Source organism: Mastomys coucha, unplaced genomic scaffold (assembly GCF_008632895.1).
Source record: "Mastomys coucha isolate ucsf_1 unplaced genomic scaffold, UCSF_Mcou_1 pScaffold15, whole genome shotgun sequence".
Classification (NCBI taxonomy): domain Eukaryota; kingdom Metazoa; phylum Chordata; class Mammalia; order Rodentia; family Muridae; genus Mastomys; species Mastomys coucha.
In genome coordinates, this window is record NW_022196897.1 from 19,834,506 (window position 1) to 19,858,709 (window position 24,204).

The window sequence follows — 24,204 nt, forward strand, 5'->3', positions numbered from 1 at the left end:
GTCAGTAAGATACTGTCAGAGCCTCTCAGGAGATAGCTAAATTTAGGCTGGCTTACCCTTCCTTCAGTTATTTTTTTAAAGATTCATTTATTTTATCTGTATGAGCCACATTTACTCTCTTCAGGCACATCAGAAGAGGGCATTAGATCTCATTACAGATAGTTGTGAGCTACCATATAGGTGCTAGGAATTGAACTCAGGGCTTCTGGAATAACAGTCAGTGCTCTTAACCACTGAGCCATATCTCCAGCCCCTAATTTTATTTTTATTTATTTATTTATTTTTGATTCTTTCCAGACAGGGTTTCTCTGTGTAGCCCTGGCTGTCTTGGAACTCTCATTCTGTAGACCAGACTGGCCTCAAACTCAGAAATCTGCCTGCCTCTGCCTCCCAAGTGCTGGGATTAAAGGTGTGCACCACCTCTGCTTGGCTATTTTTTTTTCCTATTTTTATTTATTTATTTATTTTTAAAGATTTATTTATTTATTTTATGTGCATGAGTACACTGTAGCTGAACAGATGGCTGTGAGCCATCATGTGGCTGCTGGGAATTGAACTCAGGACCTCTGCTTGCTCCGGCCCCACTCGCTCCACTCAGCTCACTCTACTCGCCAAGTGCTGGGATTAAAGGCGTACGCCATCACCGCCCAGCTTAAAGTTTGTATCGGGAAGGGCAAGGTGTGGGAACAGAGGGTGTAAATGAAAAAAATGTGTAGCCCAGTTTGGCCTTGAACTCGTGATCCTCCTGCCTCTGCCTCCTTCAGCAAATCCTACCAGTGTGCACCACCACAATTGGCCTATTTTTATTTTTTTAAGACAGGGTTTCATTATATAACTATGGGTGTCCTGGAACTCATTATGTAGACTAGGCTGGCCTGAAACTCACAGAGATTCTCCTGCCTCTGCTCTTGACTGAATACTGGGATTGAAGGTCGCTGTGCCAGGCTATTTATTTATTTTTAAGATTTTTATTTTATTTTGACCTCATTATGTAGGGCAGGACTGAACTCAGGTCATCAGTCTTGGTGGCAAACATCCCTTCTCCCTGAATGACCCTCTACCTCATATTTTGAGTTAGTTCTCACTGAACCTGGAGCTCATTTATAGAGGGAGTTTTGGCTACACTGCTTTCCCCAACCTCTTGCAGATTGCAAGCACCTGCCCACCCAGGAGCTATCTTTGGATTGGAGAATGAAAGACATATACACATTAGCTGATTTTTAAAATCCCTTTGCTAACTCAATGACTGGGCACTTCCAATCCTCCTCCTGCTATCCTAGACCCAATTGGGAAAGCGGCTAGTGGCTACTCACCCGAATTCTCACATGGCTGGATGGCTTTATCTTCTGCAGCTCCTGCATCCCATCCTTCTTCCCCTAGTTCTCTATTCCTTGCTGCATCCTAGCCCTGCAACACTAAGACTCCTGCCCTGTGCCTGGCCATTGACCAATGGCATCTTTATTGATCAATCAAAAACCCATTGGGGACAAGGACCTTTAGCGTTTGGACATGCAGATTCCTGGTTGAATCAAAGCTTTAGAACCAATCTCCAACACTCATTGATTTATTGATTTGGCTAGGCTGGCTCCCTGCAAGTTCCAGGAGTCCTCTTGTCTTTTCCATACATAAGCACTATGGTCCACACACCACACACACACACACACATAGGCACAGACAACATGCACACACTCATGAGAGCACACATACACACACTAAATGAATAAACATAATTTTTAAAAAGCTTAAAGGATGCAGTCCCTAAGGCCTGCCACCTCAAGAAGTTAGATTCAAACCATGGATAAAGCCATTGAAGATGTCAGGGTATTCATGGTCCCATCTCCTCTTGATGGTTGGATCTACCAGTTGTGACCCAAGTTTTCAAGCAGTGAGCACTGCAGGAGGCACACTTTGTAGTCTCCTATATATATGACTATATAAGACTTCCCCTTTCTTGCCCTCTTGCCCCTTGTTCTTTGCCTGGGGAGTCCAGAAGGACCAGGAAGGATTAAAAGTCACTTGAGGCCGACTTTTGCTCTGTCACCTTCCCAGTTGAGCTCCATTTTTCTGTTAAATGTCACACTTGATGACAACATGACAAGCACTTGGACTCCATGCTACCACACTGCATTCCAGTGTAAGCTCCTGGCCCCATTCTTTGTCTCATGGAGAAGCTCATTCCTAAAAAATGGAAGGAATTCCCACAGGAGCCAGGGTGAAAGGCCCACTGCCTGCCCTCTGAGCCTGCAGTCCCTCCTGTCTCTTCTGCCTCCCTGACCCAGTCTGAATCTAGATACCCCACTGCACTGTCTACTCAATGAGCCCACTTCCCCCATATGATGCTATCTACAAACGTGTGCAGACATTTGAGGCAGCATAGATCCTGTGACCTCTCTCACACCGTTTTGTAGATGAGGAAACAGGTGTTTGGCGGAAACTCACTAAGGCCATTAAAAACAAAAACAAAAACAAAAACAAAAACCTACTGGGCCAGGAAATGGCTCAGTGGGTGACACCGACTGCCAGGTCTGAGCACCTGAATTCTTGCCCTGGAACCCACATGGAGGAGGGAGAGAGAGAACAGACTCCCACAAGTTGTCCTCTGACTTGTACATGCACCCCATCCTACCCCACAGCAAATAAATAAATACAAATAAAGTATTACAAATTTAAAAAAAAAAATCTGCTGGTTGGTGGTGGCATAGGCAGAGGCATAACTCTATGAGTTCAAGGCCAGCCTGGTCTACAGAGTGAGTTCAAGGCCAGCCTGGTCTACAGAGTGAGTTCCAGGACAGCCACGATTACAAAAGAATAAAAAAAACAAAAACAAAACAAAAAAAAACCCCTGAGACTTTGTTTAAAAATTTTTTATTTTTACTTGACACACGAGCATTTTGATCTATAAGTGTACTTACTATATGCGTGAGTGCCCACAGAGGCAGAAGAGGGTGTGAGATGCCCTAGCTCTTACAGTGGGTTGTAAGCTACCATATGAGTGCTGATCTGAACCTGGGTCCTCTGTAAAAGAAGCAAGTTCTCTTAACCGCTGAGCCATCTCTCCAGCCCCACATCTTCACTCTGCATGTGAGTTCTAGAAGCCTTCACACCCCTCATATCCCCTCCCAGGCCTTTTTTTTTTCTTAATGAGTGGTGAACAGACCAGTTTTTGGGCGTCTGACCTGGGGCATGGGTTCCCAGGGTCTGCAGGCAGCTGGCTCCTGCTGAGGCTGTCTGTGTTCCTCTACAGGGTCCCTGGGTACCCGCCAAGCCCCTGCTCAGACCCTGAACGAGACTCAGCGGGTACTAGAAAGCTTGAGGCTGCAGTTGGATTCTCACGGAGCCCTGCATCAAAAACTGAGTCAGCTAGAGGAAGAGTCTGCTCGACAGGAGCTACAGATCCAGAACTTTGAGAATGACCTTGCTGAGATCCGTGCTGACAAGCACAACTTGGAGACCATACTGAGCAGTCTACCAGAGAACTGTGCCAGCTAGACCCAGGCACACCCTCCCTGCCCTGCCGTTTCCTGTCCACTCCCCTTGGTGTCCCAGGCCTACGTGTTATATGTTCATGTGAATGCTTGTTTGCTGGTGTGTCTTAGGTCTGAGTAGCAGGAGAGAGTACATGTATGTTCACACCTCCACAGATGGCCCTATATATAGCACTCAGTGCTTGCTCCCTAAACAAGCATCAACATACACACCCCGGTATCAGTAAGAGGCATGTCTGCATTTGCACATATGTGTGTGTGATGCACTGGTGTGTTCGAGACTGCCTGTGCACACACACACATGAGAGTCTAGAGCTGTCAAGAGGCTGTCCTGAGCTTGGGCACACTTTGCATCCTGGGTGGGTCCCGTTATGACATATTCCCTGCAGGGCTGACATATCTACAACCTTCCCTTCAGAAATCAGGGGCCAAACGGGTGGTATCTCCGAGGCTAAGAGACTATCCTCAGAGATCTTGAGAAGGCTCAGAAAGTCCCACAGGCAAAGTCACAGAGCTGGCCCTGGGCCCACTATGCTCCCCTGTCCCCTAACTGGTCACCCAGCATCTCTGAGAACTGAGGTATCTGACAGATCAAGAAATTCCCAGATTCTAACAGGGTTCCCAGAAGTGGCACCTGAGGCCATGTGGGCCTGCAAAGCCCACAGGGCAATACAAAGATGTGAATACCTTTGTGGATGACTCCCCCCAGGGATCTGGATCTGCAGTTGTTTCATTGAGGGAAGTGCCTGAGCCATCCCCACCTTCAATATCCTGACCTACCTGAAGGACCAGGTTCTTCAGGGTCTGGCTCATGAGGCCTCAAGCAGACACTGGGGACAGTCCTTTGTGCCTTGCTGACCCGGTTAGCCTTCGATTGACACTTCTCAGACTGGTCCTGTGACCCCACCTGCCATGAAGTATGCAACAGGGATGTGGAAGCCTGACTGTCATTCTAGGCCTGCTGCCCATGACTGCCTCCTCCAGAAATCTCTGGCATTTCTTCCTGATGCCCCTTCTTTTTCTCAGAGCTCCTTTAGCACACAGCAAGGCCGAGGCACTGGGATGACAGACACCTTTGCAAGCCAATCCCTTTCCCAGGTCCCAGAGGAACTGATAGTTATGTGGACTGATTCTGAGGAAATAAAGGACCCTTTTCTGAGCTGTGTGGTGTGTCTTTGGTCCTCCAGTGCTGGTGCAGCAGCCAGCGCCATGCTGGGATCTGCCATGTTGGGCTTAGCAGGGGGACTATGACCACCACCTTTCCTCTCAGATCCAGGGGGCTTTCAGACAAAAGTGAGGGGCCCCAGATAGAGGTGGTATGCAAAGAGGTCCTCTGTCAATCCCTGGTTCAGGGTGAAGACACTGAGACAGAGAACTGAACTTAATTCTGTTCAGTAGCATGGTAAGGGAAAAGGAGGGACACCATTGAGAGGAGCGGGGCTTGGACCTGGGCCTAGAAGGGTAGCGAGGTGGGCGGGAGAACAGCCCATCTAAGAGGGTAGGCAGCAGCCAAGATTACAGCCTGGCTAGCATAGGTCATTGCACACTTAGATTAGAGCATGTTGTAAAGCACGCTCTATTTTGTCAAGGCTTTTGGCCACAAGGCCAAAATGATTACCAGATTAGCTTCAACAGGAAAGTGGAAGTCCCTGGGAGGGTGATTTGGAATCCTGGGCTAGGAGAGGCTGCCAAGCTTTAGAGAAGCCTGGAGCCTGGGGCTGCTGAGATGGACAGCTTCTTCGTCCTTCCTGCTTCCTTGGTCCCAGCTTTGCTTTTCTCTGTTTGCTTAGGTCTTGCCTCTACAAATTAGCTTTCCTTGTCTTTCTTGTACTTAATGGTTGATAATATTGCACCCCATCCCCATCCTCCACAAAGCCCTGGGCTTGTGAATCATCAGCTCAATATTTTTTATTTTTTATTTATTTTTTCAAGACAGGGTTTCTCTGTGTAGCCCTGGCTGTCCTGGAACTCACTCTGTAGACCAGGCTAGCCTCAAACTTGGAGATCTGCCTGCCCTTGCTTCTCAAGTGGTGGGATTAAAGGTGTGAGCTACCAAGGCTCAGCCATTATTTATATTTTGAGATTCTATTCATTTTTGTTTTATATGTATGCATGCTCTGCCTGCATGCATACCTGAGAACCACATGTGTGCTTCAGGTCCTCTGGAACTGGAGTTAAAGATAGTTGTTAGCTGCCATGTGAGTGCTGGAAGCCAACCCCAGGTGGACAAACAGACAATGCTTTCAACTGCTGAGCCACCACTCCAGCCCCAGGTCAAATGTTTGAGTGGTCAGGTTCCTTGCTTGGCCAAAATAACAGGGACTTTGTGTCCAGAGCTTTGTGGTGAGACATGCCATATACCTATGGAGAAAGTGATCGGAGGAGAGGTACCTTTCTCCAGAGAGAACCTTAAGGTCAAGGTGAAGCTGAGGTTGATGTGGCTGGTGTTTTATGCTGAGTGGGACTGATCTGGTAGGTTGCCAGGGTTGGTGTGGAAATTCTGAAGATGGGATTGGGTAATTAGGATCTTGGTGTGTGATGTACAGGAAATGGGAGCTCTAAAGTCAAAGTCTGGGGCAGGATCTGGTCTTAACTCAGTTTCTCCACTGATAGATGGTCAACCTCTACCCACTTAGCCATGATGTACAGAATCCCTAGTGGGTGGAGACCAGGCTTCCTAGGAAACAAGTCTCAGGCTTGACAAGTGACTCATGCCGTATGGTCATGCCTGGTGTACGCAGAGCCACTCAGAAGGCCCAGAGGTGGGGCTGCACATGACTGAGTGGAATGCCAGCAGCTGAACATCTGGCTAACAAGGCAGCCAGCTGAGCAGTAGAACTTGGGGTGGGCCCCTGTCCTATCCCACGGAACAGCCAGGAACAGCTTGTGTAGCAGTCGTCTCTGAGGTGAAAACATTCCTTCCTATAGAGAGGTTCCTCAGGCAGGGAGATAAACAACCCAAAACAAGAGCTTCAAGAGTTCCCCAAAACTGAGTGGATTCCCTGGGCCCCTCCCTGCCAGCCTCTGCAGAGCCCAGCTTCGAAGAAGCCTCTTAGACAAGAAGAGCTGCCTGCCGATTAGACCAGTGGATTCCTGGGAAAGGAGACTCTGCATCCAACTTGTCACACTGTCTGTAGATCATGTGGGCTCCAGGTTCCCAGTTTGGGGAGCTGTCACCCATGCTGGGGGGTGGGCTTTGGTGACACAGCTGTCTGTGAGCCATTTCTGTTCCTGTAACCTTTCACCCATATTCCTCTGTAAGTAACCCCAATAAAGCTCATTGGGTCACCAAGCTGGACTTCGGTGGTATCTGGAATTGGATCTCTCGTGGGTTCCCAAACTGGGGTGAGTGAATGTGTGTGCTGTGTCTCCTCAGGAAAAGTTTGTCACACAACAACAGCTAACTCAGCTAGCTGGGGTTATGGGCAGCCTGAGACTGGACCAATGGGGGTCCTGTTCTGGGTCCAGTTCCTGCCTGAGCTTTCAGAGGGAACACTACCATGCAGGTTTTGAACTCCCAAGCCCTGTGGGCCTACCTCTACAGTGCAGATCCTGCTCCTGTTTCTCATATTCTCCTGATTAGGGAGCTTTTGTGAAGTGCCCAGCTTCAAACGGTGGGATGAATGAATGTGCAGAGGGGAGGAACCTAAGAGCAGGAACCCTGCCTTCTCAAACATCTTTGCTCACATACCATTCTTTCTGGACCACTGGACTCCCTTGTTCGAGCTTGCCCCCACCCCCACCTCCCACCCCACCCCCACCCCACCCCCGGCAAAAGGACAGTCAGCTGGTCCCAGGATCCCAATCTAAGGAGTCCAGACTTGAGCTAAGTCTGGGAAATGGGATTCCTGCATCCTCAGAGACATGCTAGAGGTGGGAGTGGTTCCTTCCCATGGCTAGGACAATCCCGATCTGTGCCTGTGTTCACAATTCGAGGGAGACCCTTTCTCTAGAAGACCATTCAGGCTGGACACTAGAACTCATGATCTCTTTCTTTACAAGGCCCCAGTTCTTGCATGCCCAGCCTGGCTTCTCAAGTCACAGGCTGCTTCCTTACCACCCCAGAGGACTGTGTCCCAGCTTCAGCTTGCAGACTTTTCTATCTAATAGGCATACCAGTACTACTTCGTAGTTAGGGGAAATGACACACAAAGGCCAAGTGTCAGGTACACCGTGAGCACCTACACAACAATTTATCTAAAATACTGGTGTCATAGTGGCGCTACGGGGCAAAGGTGACAGTAAGGTGACAGCACTTGATCTTCACAACCAGCTCTGCAAAGTTCTTAGTGAGATGTGATATTGTCTCTTCTGGTGACGGAGAAAGAGGGCGTTTCCATCTTGCATTTTCCGCGTCCTCCTGCAGAGGGGCGGCGGCGGGCTAGGCGTCCAACTAAACAGCGAGCTTTGATGCCCCGGGTGCGCGCGACCGCGGGGAGGGGGGCAGGAGGCGGGCCGCCGGCGGGGCGGGGTGTGTCCGGCCGCGAGGTCCCTCCGCCCCTGGGTCCCGTCACCACACGCCGCCGAAAGTCTGGACCAGACGCCTTCTCCTCCCTCTTGTCCCTCGCCTTGTCCGGAGTCGGGCGCATACCATGTCGGTCGCACTCAGCAACAGGTTCCAAGGTAGGCGCCTGCTGTCCCCGCGCTGTCCCGTGCCGGACGTCCCTGAGTCGCCACCTGTGCGCGCTGCGCGGCACGCGCGGGAACTCGGAGGGGGCGCGTGGCCCGGGAGGTACCCTCGCTTCCCCGCCGACTCTTTGTCTCCCGTAGGAGGGAAGGCGTTCGGTTTGCTCAAAGCCCGGCAGGAGAAGAAGCTCGAGGAGATCAATCGGGTAAGCCGCGTCACTGCGCGGGACAGCGTGCGGGTCTCTTGCGCCATACTTTGCCACCCCTTCCCCCAGACAAAATCAGCCCCTTCCTCCCCTATCCCTGGCCTTCCCCAATTGCATCTCTGGCCCCTGCCGTGTGGCCTCCAGCTCCAGGTAAGTCCATTCCACCCCTTAGCTCTCTGCCTGGCGTCTCCGGTTGCAAGTTGTAACTCTCTGACCAGGGAGGTGGGGCAGGCGAGGGAGCCCGCTACCGACGGGCAGGGGCTTCCCTGGAGCCCGCTAGGGACCACCTAGGCTATGGCGCCAGAAGAGACCCCAGGGCCAGTGCTGTCTCCATAGACCACAGGAGTTGGCTGGCTAACGCTGGCATTTCCCTGTCACCTCCCACCTCCAACTCCAACACACAGCTCTTTTCACCAGCTTTTAGAAAAGTTGCCCGAGGGACTGTTTTTTTTCTTTTTTGCTGGTCCTGGGGAAGTTCTAGAAAGAAATCCTTCCGCTGCTTCCAGACACACAATAACAGCTCCGTACATTTGCTACTGAGCTTGTAGATCCCAGGAGATAAGGAACGGTGTCAGGGCCTCCTGGATTGGCAAAGCACAGAGGTGGCACAGCCTGAGGCTTTAGAGTTCCCAGGATCTGTGTTCAGATGTGACTGGTATCTCAGTGAGGGCTTCTCATCTGCAGAGTCATTTTGTGGCCTCGGGAAAGCAAGGAGCCTGCATGGTCTGGGGTCCAGCGCTAGGGAGACAGCCCATGGCCGTATTAGAGTTCTCATTCTCTAGAGTTCTCCTCTCTCTCTCTCTCTCTCTCTCTCTCTCTCTCTCTCTCTCTCTCTCTCTCTTTCTCTCTCTCTCTCTCTGTCTCTGTCTCTCTCTGTCTCTCTCTCTCTGTCTCTCTCTCTCTCTCTCTCTCTGTCTCTCTCTCTCTCTCACACACACACACACACACACACACACACACACACAATGGAGACCGAACTCAAGATTTTCTCCATGCTAGGCAAGCACTCTACCCTTGAGTTAGTAATACATCTGGGCTGAGGTATACCAATTGATATAAGAGTAGGCATTTCTTTGCCCCTTTGGTCCCTGGATTCCCAGAGTGACAAACTCTGGGTCCCTGTCGAGGAGCTGGTAGGGTTAGTTAGCACACTGGAGGTCACTGGAGGTCATTGGAGATGTGAGGGCTGTGATCCTGTTGAAGCGTGTCCACCCCATTTCTTTATTTCTATGGACTGCCTAGACGTCCCCCATCCCCCAGCTCCAGGAGTCCCTGGGCCCTCTCACTACAACCCTTCCCTTTTCCCTTGGGACTTGTCATAGAACATGGTCTCGGTGCCCATGTGCATATGGCTGGGCTCAGAACCCAGGCCTGATGGACTGACTTCTCCAAGACCCCACAGCACTACCCCAGCTTAGGCTGCTTTTGCTTTCTGGACAGGAACCTGGGACCCTGATCTCATACAGCCCCCGGGGCCACTTGATTAGGCAGGTTCTGAGCTAGCTGGTTCCACCCAGAGCCAACAGGACCCTAAGCCAGAGACAGCTGGATATAGGCATTAGGTGACCTTAGTTAAGGAGTCAAAAGAGCTGAGATTTGAAGCTTTCTCTGCTGACCCCATCCTTGGGATGCATGCAGGTGAAGGTTTGGGATGAAGGGGTTGGGACAGGTGGTTCCAAAAGGGGAGTGGCTTTGACTGATTTTTGACAGTACTGATGCCGCAGAAAGTGGGCTAGCAGGAATGTGACCTAACCACTGCAGGTCTTCAAACACCCAGAGAGGCCAAGCAGCTGAGCCAAGGCAACACAGGAGCCACTGCCGCAGCTTGCTCTTTGCTGCGGATGCTGTTTTGAGATCTTCCACACGAACTCGAGCTGCTGTAGGGCCAGAGTATAATCCAGAATGTAGGTCCCTAGAGGAGTATGCCAAACCGTCCAGCTGCTCCCGCATCACAGCAGGCCACGGTGACTACACCAGCATTAGCGCCAGGAGGCAGGCTGCCAAGCACTGGCTCTGTGAGTTCCATCGACCTGCTTCTTTCACCCCTCCGAGCCTCCTTTGCCAACAAGAGATAATAGTAGTGATTTTTTTTAAAAGCCAGATGGTGCATGTGAAACACAGAGCTGGCGGCTGTCTCCAGCATCGTTATTTGTTTGTGTGAGGGCTTTAGATATAGGGAGTAGGCATGAAGGTATGCCAGGGACATACCAGCTGGGCACTCCCCTTTGGTACCTCTGCAACAGTCGGTGGAGAAGGATTTAGACTCAGAGTGTCTCTGCTTGAAGGTCCCAGCCTGGCTGACCCATGGCCATGTCGGTGATGACAGGTCCCATTGTCTTCTTTCTGAGTACACCTTCTCTGCCCTACCTGGTGTGTGAATTCTGGGGTGCTATGAGCTGGGATGAGCAGTGCCTGTTGTCCTCCTAGGGGCAGGAAACCATACAGGACATGACTTTGTGACTCACTGCATGGGGGTTGTGTGACTAGCCACCTGTTGTGCCCATGAGCATGGATACCACCGGCTGCTGTCTGGCCCAGTTCTGGGAAGACTTTCTGGACCAACACTCCAGTTCTCCTTCGGGCTTTCCCCCTCCCCTGGGGTGGCTGTTTGTGAGCAGCAAAGTTGCTCAATCTTAGCAATTGCTATCGTAAGAGAGACAAGGTTGAACACTCTGGTGGAGACAGAGGACTCTGAGGGGGAAAGGAGGCGGGAGGGCCACACACATAGTACAGCTTTTTAGGCATTCATTTTAGTTTCTTCTTTTTTTTTCTAGAGATTTATTTATTTATTTTTATGTGTATGAGTACACTGTAGCTGTACAGATGGACGTGAGCCATCATGTGGTTGCTGGTAATTGAACTCAGGATGGCCCTCTTGCTCCGGCCCCACTTGCTCCAGCCGCGCTCGCGCCAACCCCATTTTAGTTTCTTCTTTAGAAATTGTTTTTAAAATCCCATTATGTTATTAGTATATACATGCATGAACAATTTGTATATACGTACAAATGAACACATGCCTGCGTTCATTTGTTTGTGTGTGTGTGTGTGTGACACAACACAGGCTATATGTGAAAGTCAGAGGACTGTTTGCAGGAACTGGTTTCCCCTTTCTATGGTGTGGTTCCTAGGGACTGAACTCAGATCATCAGGCTTAGCAGGCAGGTCCCTTAACCTGTTAAGCCCCATTTTGGTTTCTATGATTGTTTTCTGGTCTCTTGGGGATGCTGGTGCTGCACCAGGCATGTTGAACGCTCCCCTTTAACATTATGAGGTGCAAGTCCTATTATTATTCCCATTTCACAGACTAGCCAGCTCAGTGAAGTTGAGTTAATTGCCTGAGGTTAAACAGTCACAATTTAGCCAGAGGTGGTAGTGTGTGCTTGTCATCAAAGCAACTTAGCAGACTTAGCAGGAAGGTTATGAGTCCCTAAGCCTGCCTGGGCTACAGAGGGAGACTTGAATCAAACCAAACAAGATGAGGAGCCAGCCACAGTGGGACTCAGATCATATATCCGTACACGTTTGCTTCAACTCTGCGCTTCGGTGGCCCCTTTCATGGGTACCCAGCCCCCTCCCACACTGTGTAGTGTGTATGTGTCAGCACCACTGGAGCAAGCTGGACCAGGCAAGTGCCTCCTACTCCCTCCACATAGCTGGCATTCCCCACGCCCTGATGGCATGGTAGGTGACCCCAGACCAGCCAGGCTCAAGCCTTATATGGCAATGGGAGAAATTTCCTCTGTCTTCCCATAGGAACCTAGAGAGGCTGCAGGGCTGGGCTGGCTACCCCTTGGAGTGCCTATGGCCTGGGGGGTGATCTGGAGCTGGGGGTGGGCTACAGCTTGGGCTTGTGACTGGCCTGGATTTTTGAACACACACAAGGATGTGAGCATGGTGATACTCCATGCCTGGTGCTCACCATGCATCGGCTCACAGATTCGCCTCAATAGAGCTATCACGCATGTGCCAGGCGTGCCGAAGGAACCCCGAACGTCCTTCAGGGGCCAGGATGATGAGACCCATCATAATGAAAAGGAAATGAAACCACCTGCCCAGGGCACTCAGCCAAGGAAAGGGCAGAGTCAGGATTCAGATGAGGTCCGTCTGACTCCAGACACTCACCCTTGGCCTCCTCTGGCCTTAGTCTATTAGGCAGCTGCAGCCTTGTAGTGACCCAGGTCTTCCTTGCTTATGTAGGATAAGGATCTCTGGCTATTGTGCCCATGTCTCAGCCCCCTTGGGCCAAATGAAGGTCACTTGTATTCCGTGTTCTGTTTAGGTGCCTAATGGTTATTTCAGTGCTCCTCTGCCACCCGGGAAGGGGGCTGGGATGTGGGAAGATCTCTGTCCACAGTAACTGTGTTTCTTGCCCTGTCTCCCAGCCATGTGGGGCCTTTGAGACTTGACCTGGGAGACTATGCAGGTGTGCCTTTTCCTGTGTCCCTGGCAGTACCACTCTGTCCTTGCCTGTTGGCATAGAGGACACCCATCTCTCTTGCTCTCCCCTTAATATATTATAAAGGAGACGGCGATAAGGGGTCACGTGGGCCTCTGGGGATTCAGTGTCCCCTGCAGGTCTGGCCAGTTGTGACCTTGCTGTGGCTATGTCACGGGCAGCTGGAGATGGAATTTCTGCGAGGTCTGCTTTATGCGTGTGGTCACTGGGTGTTTTTCTTTAGCTGCCCCATCTACTGGCGAGGACACCGTGTCCGGATAAGGCCCCAGAAAGGAATGTGAGCCTGTTGTCTTTGTGGGTACATGTTACAGGTTCCTGCTGCTCGCCAGGTGCCGGGCTGGGCATTTGTGGCCTGGCCCTGGCCCTTTTGGGAGCCTGTGGACTGTGTCAGAGCCCACAGGATCCCAGCGTGATGCTGCCTGTCCTTGGCATTCACAGGGCATCAGCCACTGTTGGCTGGCTTCTAGGGTGACGATATTTGCTCAGCCAAAGAGTCTGCTGTAGCCTTTTCTTTTCTTTCTTTCTTATTTTATTTTATTTTTTCGAGACAGGGTTTCTCTACATAGCCCTGGCTGTCCTGGAACTCACTCTGTAGACCAGGCTGGCCTTGAACTCAGAAATCCACCTGCCTGTCTCCCAAGTGCTGGGATTAAAGGCATGAGCTACCACCGCCTGGCCAGCCTTTTCTTTTTATGGTGGTGCTGGGGATTGAACCCAGAGCCTCAAGCATTGGAGGCAGTATTCTACCTGTATCTTCTGTTGATGTAACTCATGTGACAAGATAAGCCTGGAGGGTCAGGAATGTTCAGGAAGGGGGTTGAATCAGAGCTATGGTGGTGACTCCAGAGGCTTGCCAGCCTTTGGTGCTTTTTTTGTTGTTTTGGTTTTGGTTTAATTTTGAGACATGGTGTTGTGTTACCCAGGATTGTCTTAAACTCGCCCTGTAGCTGAGGATGGACCTGAACTTCTGATCCTCCCATCTCTGCCTCTTCAGTGCAGAGACTGCAGATGAGCTCCACCACATCCAAGCTGTTTGTAAATCCTTAAGAAACGTAACCCCTCTGGCCTTTGAGCATTTGGGATGGGGGCTGGGGTGGTGGGAGAGGGACTTTCTTGTTTGTCTCAGGTTGTTGACCAAGGCAGCCTGGAGATAGCTGTGGTGGCTGCCAACATTGTTCTCTGGGGCTGAGACGGGAGCATACCTCTGTAACAGGTGGACAGTTGTTTCTTGTCGTCTAAGCCAGAAGTTTGAGGACGAAGAGAAGCTTGCCTTTGAGGAGCGTCTATTCAGAGGGTCCAGCCTCCTCTGGGGGGGTCTTCATGACATCATGTCAGGGCATAGAGAGATGTGGGTGGGCCCTCTCTTGTACAGCATTCTGGGTGTGACTGGGGGCAGGGTTGGATGGTGGTAACTGACACTGGACAGGAAGGCCAGTTTTATATATGTTGTCTTTGGGTATTAAGGGTGTATATCACTGTGACCCAATTTTATAAAGGAGGCAACTGAGGCCCAGCATAGGAAAATAAGTCATCCAGAGGATGGAGCACTGGAGAAGGAGGGCCAGGGGGAGCGCCAGGCAGCTGGACTCATCCCACCCCTTCCTCCTCTTAGCCCTTTAACCCCACCCATTATGACTTTAGGGGGCTTCTGGGGTCTCAGTTTCCCCAGCTATTGGCTAAGGAGCACAACCCAGATGCTGAGCTCCCTCTGGGTTCTGAGGTTAAGTGGATGTGTTAATTCTGCCCCTCCCAAGCCCCCTCCGGAGCCTTATAAGCCAATTTAGCACTTCAAGTTTGTCACCTTGTATTTTGGCCCCTCGTGTTTCCTGAAGAACTTATCTTGGGGGATAATGGGCTAGACTGGAAAAGGGCATGGAGGTACAAACACTGGGACAGGATCCCCTGAATAACCTGCTGCCTCACGAAAGGTAACCCCTCCTCTACCCCTTTTGGCTTCCTTCTCTCTGAAACTTGTGGCCTGGCCACCAACCACCTTGTTGGAGGCAAGGAGGAAGCTGGGATGGCCCAAGGATCTAGACCCTGAGGGAGGTGCAAATCTTTTGTAACCATGAACTAGTTCATTGGCCCAGCCCAGTTTCTCATCAGATCTATCAAATGACATACCTAGAAGGGGGAATGAGAAACCCATCCCCCACAACCCCCACCCCCAGGTCAGGCAAGTTTGATTCTTGAGAATCTGGTTATTAATGGATGGTGGTCTCAGGAGCAGGTGTGACAAGCCGACACTATGCATGTCAAACTCCCAGCAAGCATTTGGTATTGACTGGTGTCGGGTAGTTACTTGTTCACACTAGCTCTCAAGGCAAGCCTAGGAGGTAGCTAGGATCCTCTTCTGACAAGGAATCTGAGTTTTCACACAGCTACTAAGTGAATTAGCCCAGGCCTTCTGACTCCAGCTCATACTTGTTGATCATTTTACTCTTCTTTCTACTATCTGGGCTGACAGCTATCTCATCCCACAGCCTTGCTTCAAGGTCCAGCTCAAGGGTACTGCTTCTGAGCAAAGCTTCCCCAGAGGCTGAGCAGGGTGTGTGTGTGTGTGTGTGTGTGTGTGTGTGTGTGTGTGTGTGTGCTCGAAAGGGGGAGGGGAGGTTCTTTAGGGAAGGGAACCTGGACCATGCTTGAGTAAGATCCAAGAATCCAAAGCCTGGAGCTACGGAGGAAACTGACCTTTTAGCCACTGCGTTTCCTCTCCCTGCCTGCACACCTGTCCCAGCCAAGGACACAGCTGCTCTAGTCCAGGCTCACCTATCCACACATGAATGGGTCACCTGCTTTTCTCACCCTGGTCACTCTGGTGGCTCAAGCATCTGTCACTGTTGGCTCCAAAGGAAGGTGTGAATCCATTCCCGGAGTCCACTCCAGTGTCTGTCATACACAGCCACAGCTTTTGGGAAGCTGCTTATTTCCAAGAGAAGTCTGGAGGAAGTGGTGGAGGCAAATGGCAGGCTTCTGTATTCACTGAACACTTGTTGATGGAGTGCGTGCCTGCTCTAGGCCGGCCACTGTAGAGTGCTAGGCATCTGTATGTTTTCTCATGGCTGGGACAAAATGTCTGATAAAAAGAAACTTGAGGAAGGGAGCATTTGTCTTGGCTCACGGTTTTTGTTTGTTTGTTTGTTTATTTTGGTTTTTGGTTTTTCGAAACGGGGTTTTTCTGTATAGCCCTGGCTGTCCTGGAACTCACTCTGTAGACCAGGCTGGCCCTGAACTCAGAAATCTGCCTGTCTCTCCATCCCAAGTGCTGGGATTAAAGGCATGAGCCACCACTGCCTGGCTTTGTCTTACAGTTTTAAGGGATGTCCATCCTAGGGGGGAAGGCATGTCCAGGACTGTGCCATGCCGGGAAACAGGTGATTGCTGGTACTCAGCTCGCTTCCTCCTCCCCCTGTTTTCTGTAGTCTAGGACTCCAGGTACCCTTGGGGCTGTACGGCTGACATTCAGGACAGCCTTTCCTCTCCATCATACCTCTCAGGAAACACCTTCAGTCCTTCTCAGAGGTCTGCTTCCACCTTTATTCCTGTCCAGAAGGCTGACCAGGCAGCATCAGAGGACACAAGCTGATAAGCCTGTCCTGGGACTCACCTCTGCACACTTACTTCCTTGGATGGCTTCCGCTCTTCAGCTGGGGAGGCGGGGGAGGGGAGGCCAGCTGCTCAGCGCCAGAGCTCTTTCCCAGTTCAGCCACTTGCTGGGTGATACGACTCAGGGGGCATTGCTCACCTTCTCTGAGTCTCTGTCGTCCTCTCCTTCCCAAACACTTAAAGTGAACGCCCTCACGGGGGGGGGGGGGCGCGGGAGGGCGCAATGGCCACTGTCTGAAGAAAGCAACATCAGGGAAACTGTGTCAGCAACTGTTTGTTGCATGGGATGGAAGGGTCAGAGCAAGGCCAGGTGGATTGGAAGTGGAGGCAGATTCATGGACAGGCTGCAGTGTTTTAAAATCAGGGGCTTGGGGAGATCCTCTGTGCTAAGAGTCTTCAGGTGAGGATAGAATACTGCAGATGCGTGGAGAAGTTCACTCTCAGGGGACAGAGCTGGAACAAAGGCTCTGGGGTAGCAGTGAGCCCAGCAAACAGGAGATAGTGTGGAAACCAGGCCAGGATGGTGGAGGAGCAGGAAATGAGATGGGCATCATTAATTGAATGATAAGTAAGATGGAGATAGGTGCTAAAAAAAAGTGCTTGCTCTGCGTAAAGGAAGTCATCCACACACACCACTGCCCCCACCCCTACCCCAGCCTAGACCCACCCCTACCCTGGCCCCCACACATCCCTGCCATGGTCCACACACCCCTCCCCCTGCCTAGACCCCCACACACCTCTGCTGCATCTTCTGAGAGCCCCGATCAGTGTGAGGAGCCTCCATCAGTGAGAGCAGCCATGATCAGCCTTCTGCAGTGTGTGCCTGACTCTTGTTCCCAGCCCTGCCAGATTGTCCAGTCAATCTGGTGTGGTGTGTCTCTAAGAACAAGGACTGTGTCCTTCCCTTGAACCATGTTTACCTGGTAGGAGGTGTAGGGCAGGATGCTACAGATAGGCTGTGGTGGGGTGGGGCTTCTGCCTAGCTACATAGTGTGGGTGCGAGGCAGGCCCTTTGGATCTCTCCCCTAAGGTGCCACATGCTGGTTCTTTGCCTGGTGTGTGTGTGTGTCTGTGTGTGTGTGTGTGTACATGTGTACAGGTATGTGTGTATGCACATGTAAGTGTATGGAGGCCAGAGGAAGCTGTTGAGTGTCTTCCTTAACCACTCTCTACCTTGTTTGTTTGCTTGCTTATTTGTTTGTTTGAGACAGGGTCTCAATGTATAGCTCTGTTTGGCCTGGATCTCTATGTAGACAAGGCTGACCTAAGTGCTGGGATTAAAGGCATGCATTGCTATGCCTGGCCTCCACCTTATGTTTTTCATGTACCTGGAGATCATCAGTTTAGTCAGATTGGCTGGCCAGTGAGCCCCAGGGATCCTCCTGTCTCTACCTCCCCAGTACTGAGATTACAGGTGTGTGCTGCTACACTTGGGTTTTACATGGATGCTGGGGATTGAACTCAGGCCCTCAAGCTTGCGTGGCAAGCACTTTTGAAGATGTCCCCTCAGCCCCTTGCTTATACTTTTGTGTGCACCCCTCCATATAAGGCTTTCCAGCCATGGGTGATGCGAACAAGACATGATGAAACAGTGAATTAGATATGGGCCAAGTTAAAATTTAGAACTGATTAACTTCGGTACTCACGGTAACTATTCGTTGTCATTGTTTTAAAAGCCTTTACTTAGCAAAGGGAAAACTTGCCAACCTAATTAGGGTCCCTCCCCCTTTTAAAATCCCTTGTCTTCACTGCCCCAAGTCTGAAAGCCACTGACCCAACATGTCGTCCCTCAATGGACACTTGAGGTATCCAGGACCCTGAGAGGTTTGCTGGGGTCAGCAACAAGTATGAATTGTTCCACTTTTGGTGTGGTATTGGAAAGGGGCAGGGCTTGGCAAAGAGCTGTAAGAGAGAGCCCAGAGGAAGGGCCACTCTCCACAGAGGCAGCAGGAGGGGGACAGCTCTGGCTTCTCAGGAAAAAACAGCCAGTCCCAGCTATCTAGAAGCTGGGGGATCTGGCTGGGTCCTGGGGCTGAGCCTAGAATCAATTACAAACCTTCCCTGCGTTTTCCAGTGCTGTATGGACTAGACACTGTTGTGACCCCTCTGGTTGAGTTCCAACCTGTAAAATCAGAACATGAGTGCCTGGGGCAATTTAATAAGATAACACAAAGCTGGTCTCAGTGGATGCTTAGCTAGGTGACCCCTTCTGAACCCAGGCAGGAGAGGAGCCACATGTAGGTGGAATCTGAGCTGCAGAAGGGTCAGATGGAGGTCACTTAGGTAGTTGCCATCTCTGTTTATTGGGTTCACAGTGGCAGGAGCAGACGGGAGCTCTCCAGATGTGTGCGTGCACAGGCTGGTGTCGTTTAGTGGGAAATGACGACATCAGGAACTTCGATACAGATTGATTAGTACACTTTTATCTCTGTGTGATTAGGTACATGTGTGTGTACATGCAAGCACACGTCTGTAGAGGTCAGAGGTCAACCTCGCTCTGGAGTCGCTCCTCAGGAGCTTGAGACTTGGAACTCAGCAATTCAGCTAAGCTGGCTGGCTGGCTGCGCAGCAAGCCCAGAGACCTCCTACTGCTACCTCAGGAGTGCTGGCGGTTACAAGTTCAAGCTGTCCTAGCTGGCTTTGGACTTGGTACTGGGGATCGAACTTCGTTCCTCATGCTTGTGTGGCAAGCACTTTACTGTTTGAGCCATCTCCCCAGTCCCCTTAACTATGTGGACTCTGTGGTTTTAGGATGAGAACTTTATCCACCCCATTTCACTGCTCCCTGCTGCCTAAGTGTAGCACTGTGTGCGTCCAGGCTGTAGTCCCTGAGGAAATGCCCAGTAAGTGAATGGATGAGGAGACAAATCCTGGCTGTGTGGTGTCATGAGCACCATAGGAAGGACTAAGCATGGTCCACAGACTCCAAATGGTTGGCTGGGAATATTCTTGCTGTGTCCAGATACCTAGCTCGATATAAACTGAACAAGGGGTATTAAGCCACCCTGATACTGTCTCGTCAGGTGCAAGCACTTAGATAGCATACTTTTTGTTTTTTGTTTGTTTGTTTGTTTTTTGTTTCTCAAGACAGGGTTTCTCTGTGTGGCTTTGGCTGTCCTGGAACTCACTCTGTAGACCAGGCTGGCCTCGAACTCAGAAATCTGCCTGCCTCTGCCTCCCAAGTGCTGGGATTAAAGGTGTGTGCCACCACTGCCCTGCTTGTTTTTTTTTTTTTGTTTGTTTGTTTTTTTTTAAGATTTTTAAAGATTTATTTATTTATTACACTGTAGCTGTCTTTAGACACCCCAGAAGAGGGCGTCAGATCTCATTACGGATGGTTGTGAGCCACCATGTGGTTGCTGGGATTTGAACTCAGGACCTTTGGAAGAGCAGTCAGTGCTCTTAACAGCTGAGCCATCTCTCTAGCCCTTGTTTTTTTATTTTTATTTTTTAAGATTTATTTTTATTTTATGTGTATGAGTGTTTGCCCACATGCATGTCTGTGAATGACAGGCATGCAGTGCCCATTGAGGCAGAAGAGGGCATCAGACTGACTGGAGCTGGAGTCACAGATGGCTATGAGTTGCCATGTGGTTGTGGGGGAACTAAATCCAGATCCTCTGCAAGGGCAGCCAGTACTGTTAACTGCTGAACCATCACTACAACCTTTTGTTGTTATTTTTAGGCAGACTCTCGATCCATAGCCTAAGCTGTCCTTGAACTTGCCATCCTCCTGCCTCAGCCATGCAAGTGTGGGAATAGCTTTTTAAGAGGAGAGGCCAGGAGTGAAGAGCCCCCACACTCTGCATCTTTCAGGGCTATAGTTTAAGGTGGCTTAAGTATGGAAGGGCTCAGCAGGGCTTCTTACTGTATGAGCATCAGTTTCCTCAGGCATGAAGCAGGCACTGAACCGGCGCCTACCTCCTAAGGCTGCTGGGAGATCTGAAAAGAGAGCCAGTGTGCCTGAGATCCAGCTGCTGTTACTTGGATCCTCCCATAGCTGCCCGAAGTACCCGTGTGGTTATGGAAGGACTCAAATATCTGTCTTCTGTGGCTTGTGAAGGAAAGTACACTAGGGATTAAACCTCATCTGACAGGTGAGGGTGGAGGCTGAAGATGACTGATTCATTCAGTCATTCTCTGGCCAGAGCAGAGGTAACGTCGCAGTCGCAAAAGCTCCTCTTAGCTCCCATGTTATCCTTGCACGCTCACTGAGTAGTTCAGCCTTGATGCTCACTGGGTGGGGAAGGTAATGATCTGCTGAACCCAGAGAGATCATTTGCTGAGGACACATGCCTTAGAAGTGAATGGCAGCCTGGGTAGCTGTCTCTAGAGCTCACAGCTTCCCACATCCTGGGAGCTTGGTGTTCTGGGGACAGCATAGGGCGCATTCTTGAAGGTGTTCAGTTCCCCGGAGTAGATCCTCTAGTAAGCCCTGCCCCCAGGCTGCCAAGAACACCTTCTAGCACCAGGCTGACTAGGAATCTGCCTGGAGGATCAACAGGAAGCAGGCATGAACCCTGCCTGGGGTTGCTTCTAGGTGCCCTTTGCCCCCAGCCCTGTCTCAGTACTGTGGTCTCACCTCTGTAGGAATTCCTCTGTGACCAGAAGTACAGTGATGAAGAGAACCTGCCGGAAAAGCTTGCAGCCTTCAAAGGTGAGTCAGGGCTGCTGGCCCAACAGCCCCCAGGGAGCTGGTTGCTCCCTCAGCCCGTAGCACACAGGCTTCCTTGGCCCCACAGGACTGGGCTACAGCTCTGATTCATCCACAATGCCCCACTTCCCATAGGGCTTTGAGACAGAGGTCCCCCCAAAGAGTCAGGAACAGGCCCTTTCCCCTTCCTGTGTCCCTGTGGGCCCTTGGCTGCCGGCTTGCTCTGGCTCTGCCCCTTTGTCCCATGGCTACCCAGTGTGGCTCAGGTTGGCTCCTATTTTCCCTATCTAGGCTCTCTGCACTCCCAAGGCCCCAGCACACAATCTGCCCTTTGTGAGCAGTTCGTGCATGTCCCCCTCCCTGGTGGAGTCTCTCAGGAGCCCCTGTGGAGAATAGACATTTGTGTTGCTACAGTGGGGCAGGGGGGCAGAGTTTCTGCCCATTGAATCCCAACAGCACGGGATGAAAAGAAAACAGGGCCCAGGAGCCTGCGCAGGGAGAGGGCAGTATAAAGGTTCCTCTGTTCAGGGCCCTGGTGCTTGGTCCTCCGCCAGTGGCTCGAAAGGAAAGGAGCCTGGGCACACAAGGAATGGGCAGACCCACCTTTCCTGTCTCTGGGATGCACTTGGGGGATGGGGCCCTGGACTTTCCAGAGGATAGCCAAGAAGTCCCATGCCTCTCCCAAGTGTTTGCTGTGCTGGCATCCTTCCCATTCCAAGGCCAAGTACCTGTCAGTGTGCCTTGCCTGCCTCATCTGGTTCACAGCATGATTGTCTTGGCCAGGACTTAGATGGCAGTCATATTAAAAATGGCCAGCAGGTGCTGAGTGTTGGCCCATGTAAAGCCCTGTTCAGCAATAGCTGGCATGCCTTGTTGAGCCACCCCATTCCCCATCCTTAGGAGGCAGATGGTGAGATCACTCATTTATAGACCAACAAACTCAGGTTTGGGGAAGCAGAGGGGTTACATATCCCATCTGAGGCAGAGCTGAGATCTCAACCTAGGTCTGTTTTCTCTACATGGAGTGGTGAGCAGGGCAAACATGCAGGAGATATAGGCAAAGGATACTCAGAGCTCACTCCTCATGGGGACCTTCTGGGAAACAAAACTGCTCTTGGGGTCTGAATTTACATCTTCATTGGGAGGTAAGGTTGGGTTTGTTTAGCAGGTAGTCCTAGCGAAACATAGTTTGCTGGAAAAGGAGAGACACAAAGGTCCTCAAGCCATTCATTCCTCAGCTCTCCAGATGGTTGCTCACTGGGTACCAGGCCTGGGGAGTCACATGGAACAAGACCTTAGGAGTGTGTGTGTGTGTGTGTGTGTGTGTGTGTGTGTTTGTGTGTGTGTTTGCCTGTACAGGGGCGGGGCAGGGATAAGCACAGAGCAAGGAGAAGCCAGAGTCAGCAGGGTGCAGGTTTCTGGTCCTTAGGACGATCTGAGCACAGCTAGGAGGACACTCCAGGCTGAGAGGCCAGCCAGGTAGGATGGAGGGGAACAAGGTGCCTGTAGCTGTGAATTAATTATTAGTTAAGAGAGGAATCTCCACTCCCAGGCGCTCTAACACGCTCAGGATCAGAGGTGAGGAGGACATAAATTTGTCCCAACACGGGGAGTAACTGGGACCAGCGGGACCAGGCACACAGGAACTCCGCCAGCCCAGTGGCTCAGGTTCCTTCTGGTCCCACAACACCCAGAGGAAGCTCCACTCCCAGGCGCTCTAACACGCCCAGGATCAGAGGTGAGGAGGACATAACATCTGTCCCAACACCCGAAGTAACTGGGACCAGTGGGACCAGGCACACAGGAACTCAGCCAGCCCAGTGGCTGGGGTTGCTCCCGGTCTGTCTGGGCTGGCCAGTGCCCTGAGCAGACCTTGGGCACAAACTCTGCAGTCATTCCCAAAACACCCAGAGGAAGCTCCACTCCCAGATGCCCTAACAAGCCCAAGGTCACAGGATCCCAGAATCACAGGATCACAGAGACAGCTTGACTCTGAGGAGTTCTGACACAATCAGGATCACAGGAAGGACAGGCTCCAGTCAGATTTACCAAGGGAAGGTAGCAGTAGAGATAACCAGATGATGGGGGGCAAGCGTAAGAATATAAGCAACACAAAACCAAGGTTACTTGGCATCATCAGAACCCAATACTCCCACCATTGCAAGTCCTGGACACACCATCACACTGGAAAAACAAGACTAAGATATAAAAATCACTTCTCATGATGATGATACAGGACTTTAAGAGAGACATAAATAGCACCCTCAAAGAAATACAACAGAACACAGGTAAACAGCTAGAAGCCCTTCAAGAGGAAACACAAAAATTCCCTTAAAGAACTATAGGAAAACACAATCAAACAGGTGAAGGAAATGAGAAAAACCATCCAGAATCTAAAAATGGAAATAGGAACAATAAAGAAATCAGAAAGAGAGACAACCCTGGAGATAGAAAACCTAGGAAAGAATGAGGAGTCATAGATGCAAGCATCACCAACAGAATACAAGAGATAGAAGAGAGAATCTCAGGGGTAGAAGACACCATAGAAAACATTGACACAACAGTCAAAGAAAATGCAAAAAAGCAAAAAAGCTCCTAACCCAAAACATCCAGGAAATCCAGGATGCAATGAGAAGACGATACCTATTAAAGATATAGGTATATTATCCCAAGTAAATATCTTCAACAAAATTATAGAAGAAAACTTCCCTAACCTAAAGAAAGAGATGCCCATGAACATACAAGAGGCCTATAGAACTCCAAATAGACTGGACCAGAAAAGAAATTCCTCCCTTCATATAATAATAAAAACACCAAATGCACTAAACAGAGAAATAATTTTAAAAGCAGTAAAGGAAAAACATCAAGTAACATATAAAGGCAGGCCTATCAGAATTACACCAGACTTCACACCAGAGACTATGAAAGCTAGAAGATCTTGGGCAGATGTCAAACAGACCCTACAAGAACACAAATGCCAGCCCAGGCTACTATACCCAGCAAAATTCTCAATTACCTTAGATGGAGAAAACAAGATATTCCATGACAAAACCAAACTTACACAAAATCTTTCCACAAATCTAGCCCTACAAAGGATAATAGGTGGAAAACATCAACATAAGGAACAAAACTACACCTTAGAAGAAGCAAGAAAGTAATCTTTCAACAAAT

The 24,204-nt window shown here is 50.5% G+C and overlaps 2 protein-coding genes across 2 annotated transcripts in view; both read left to right on the forward strand.

Moving 5' to 3' along the window:
* Lamc3 (laminin subunit gamma 3) overlaps positions 1-4,646 on the forward strand; it is a 61,587-nt gene extending 56,941 nt beyond the window's left edge. The window contains exon 28 of the mRNA XM_031369766.1: positions 3,245-4,646. Coding sequence (XP_031225626.1) covers positions 3,245-3,489 — 245 coding nt within the window. The 3' untranslated portion in view covers positions 3,490-4,646. The remainder of the gene's footprint in view (positions 1-3,244) is intronic.
* A 3,127-nt stretch (positions 4,647-7,773) lies between these two features.
* Aif1l (allograft inflammatory factor 1 like) overlaps positions 7,774-24,204 on the forward strand; it is a 27,596-nt gene continuing 11,165 nt past the window's right edge. The window contains exons 1-3 of the mRNA XM_031369767.1: positions 7,774-8,108; positions 8,256-8,317; positions 20,970-21,036. Of these exons, the coding sequence (XP_031225627.1) occupies positions 8,078-8,108; positions 8,256-8,317; positions 20,970-21,036 (160 nt within the window). The 5' untranslated portion in view covers positions 7,774-8,077. The remainder of the gene's footprint in view (positions 8,109-8,255; positions 8,318-20,969; positions 21,037-24,204) is intronic.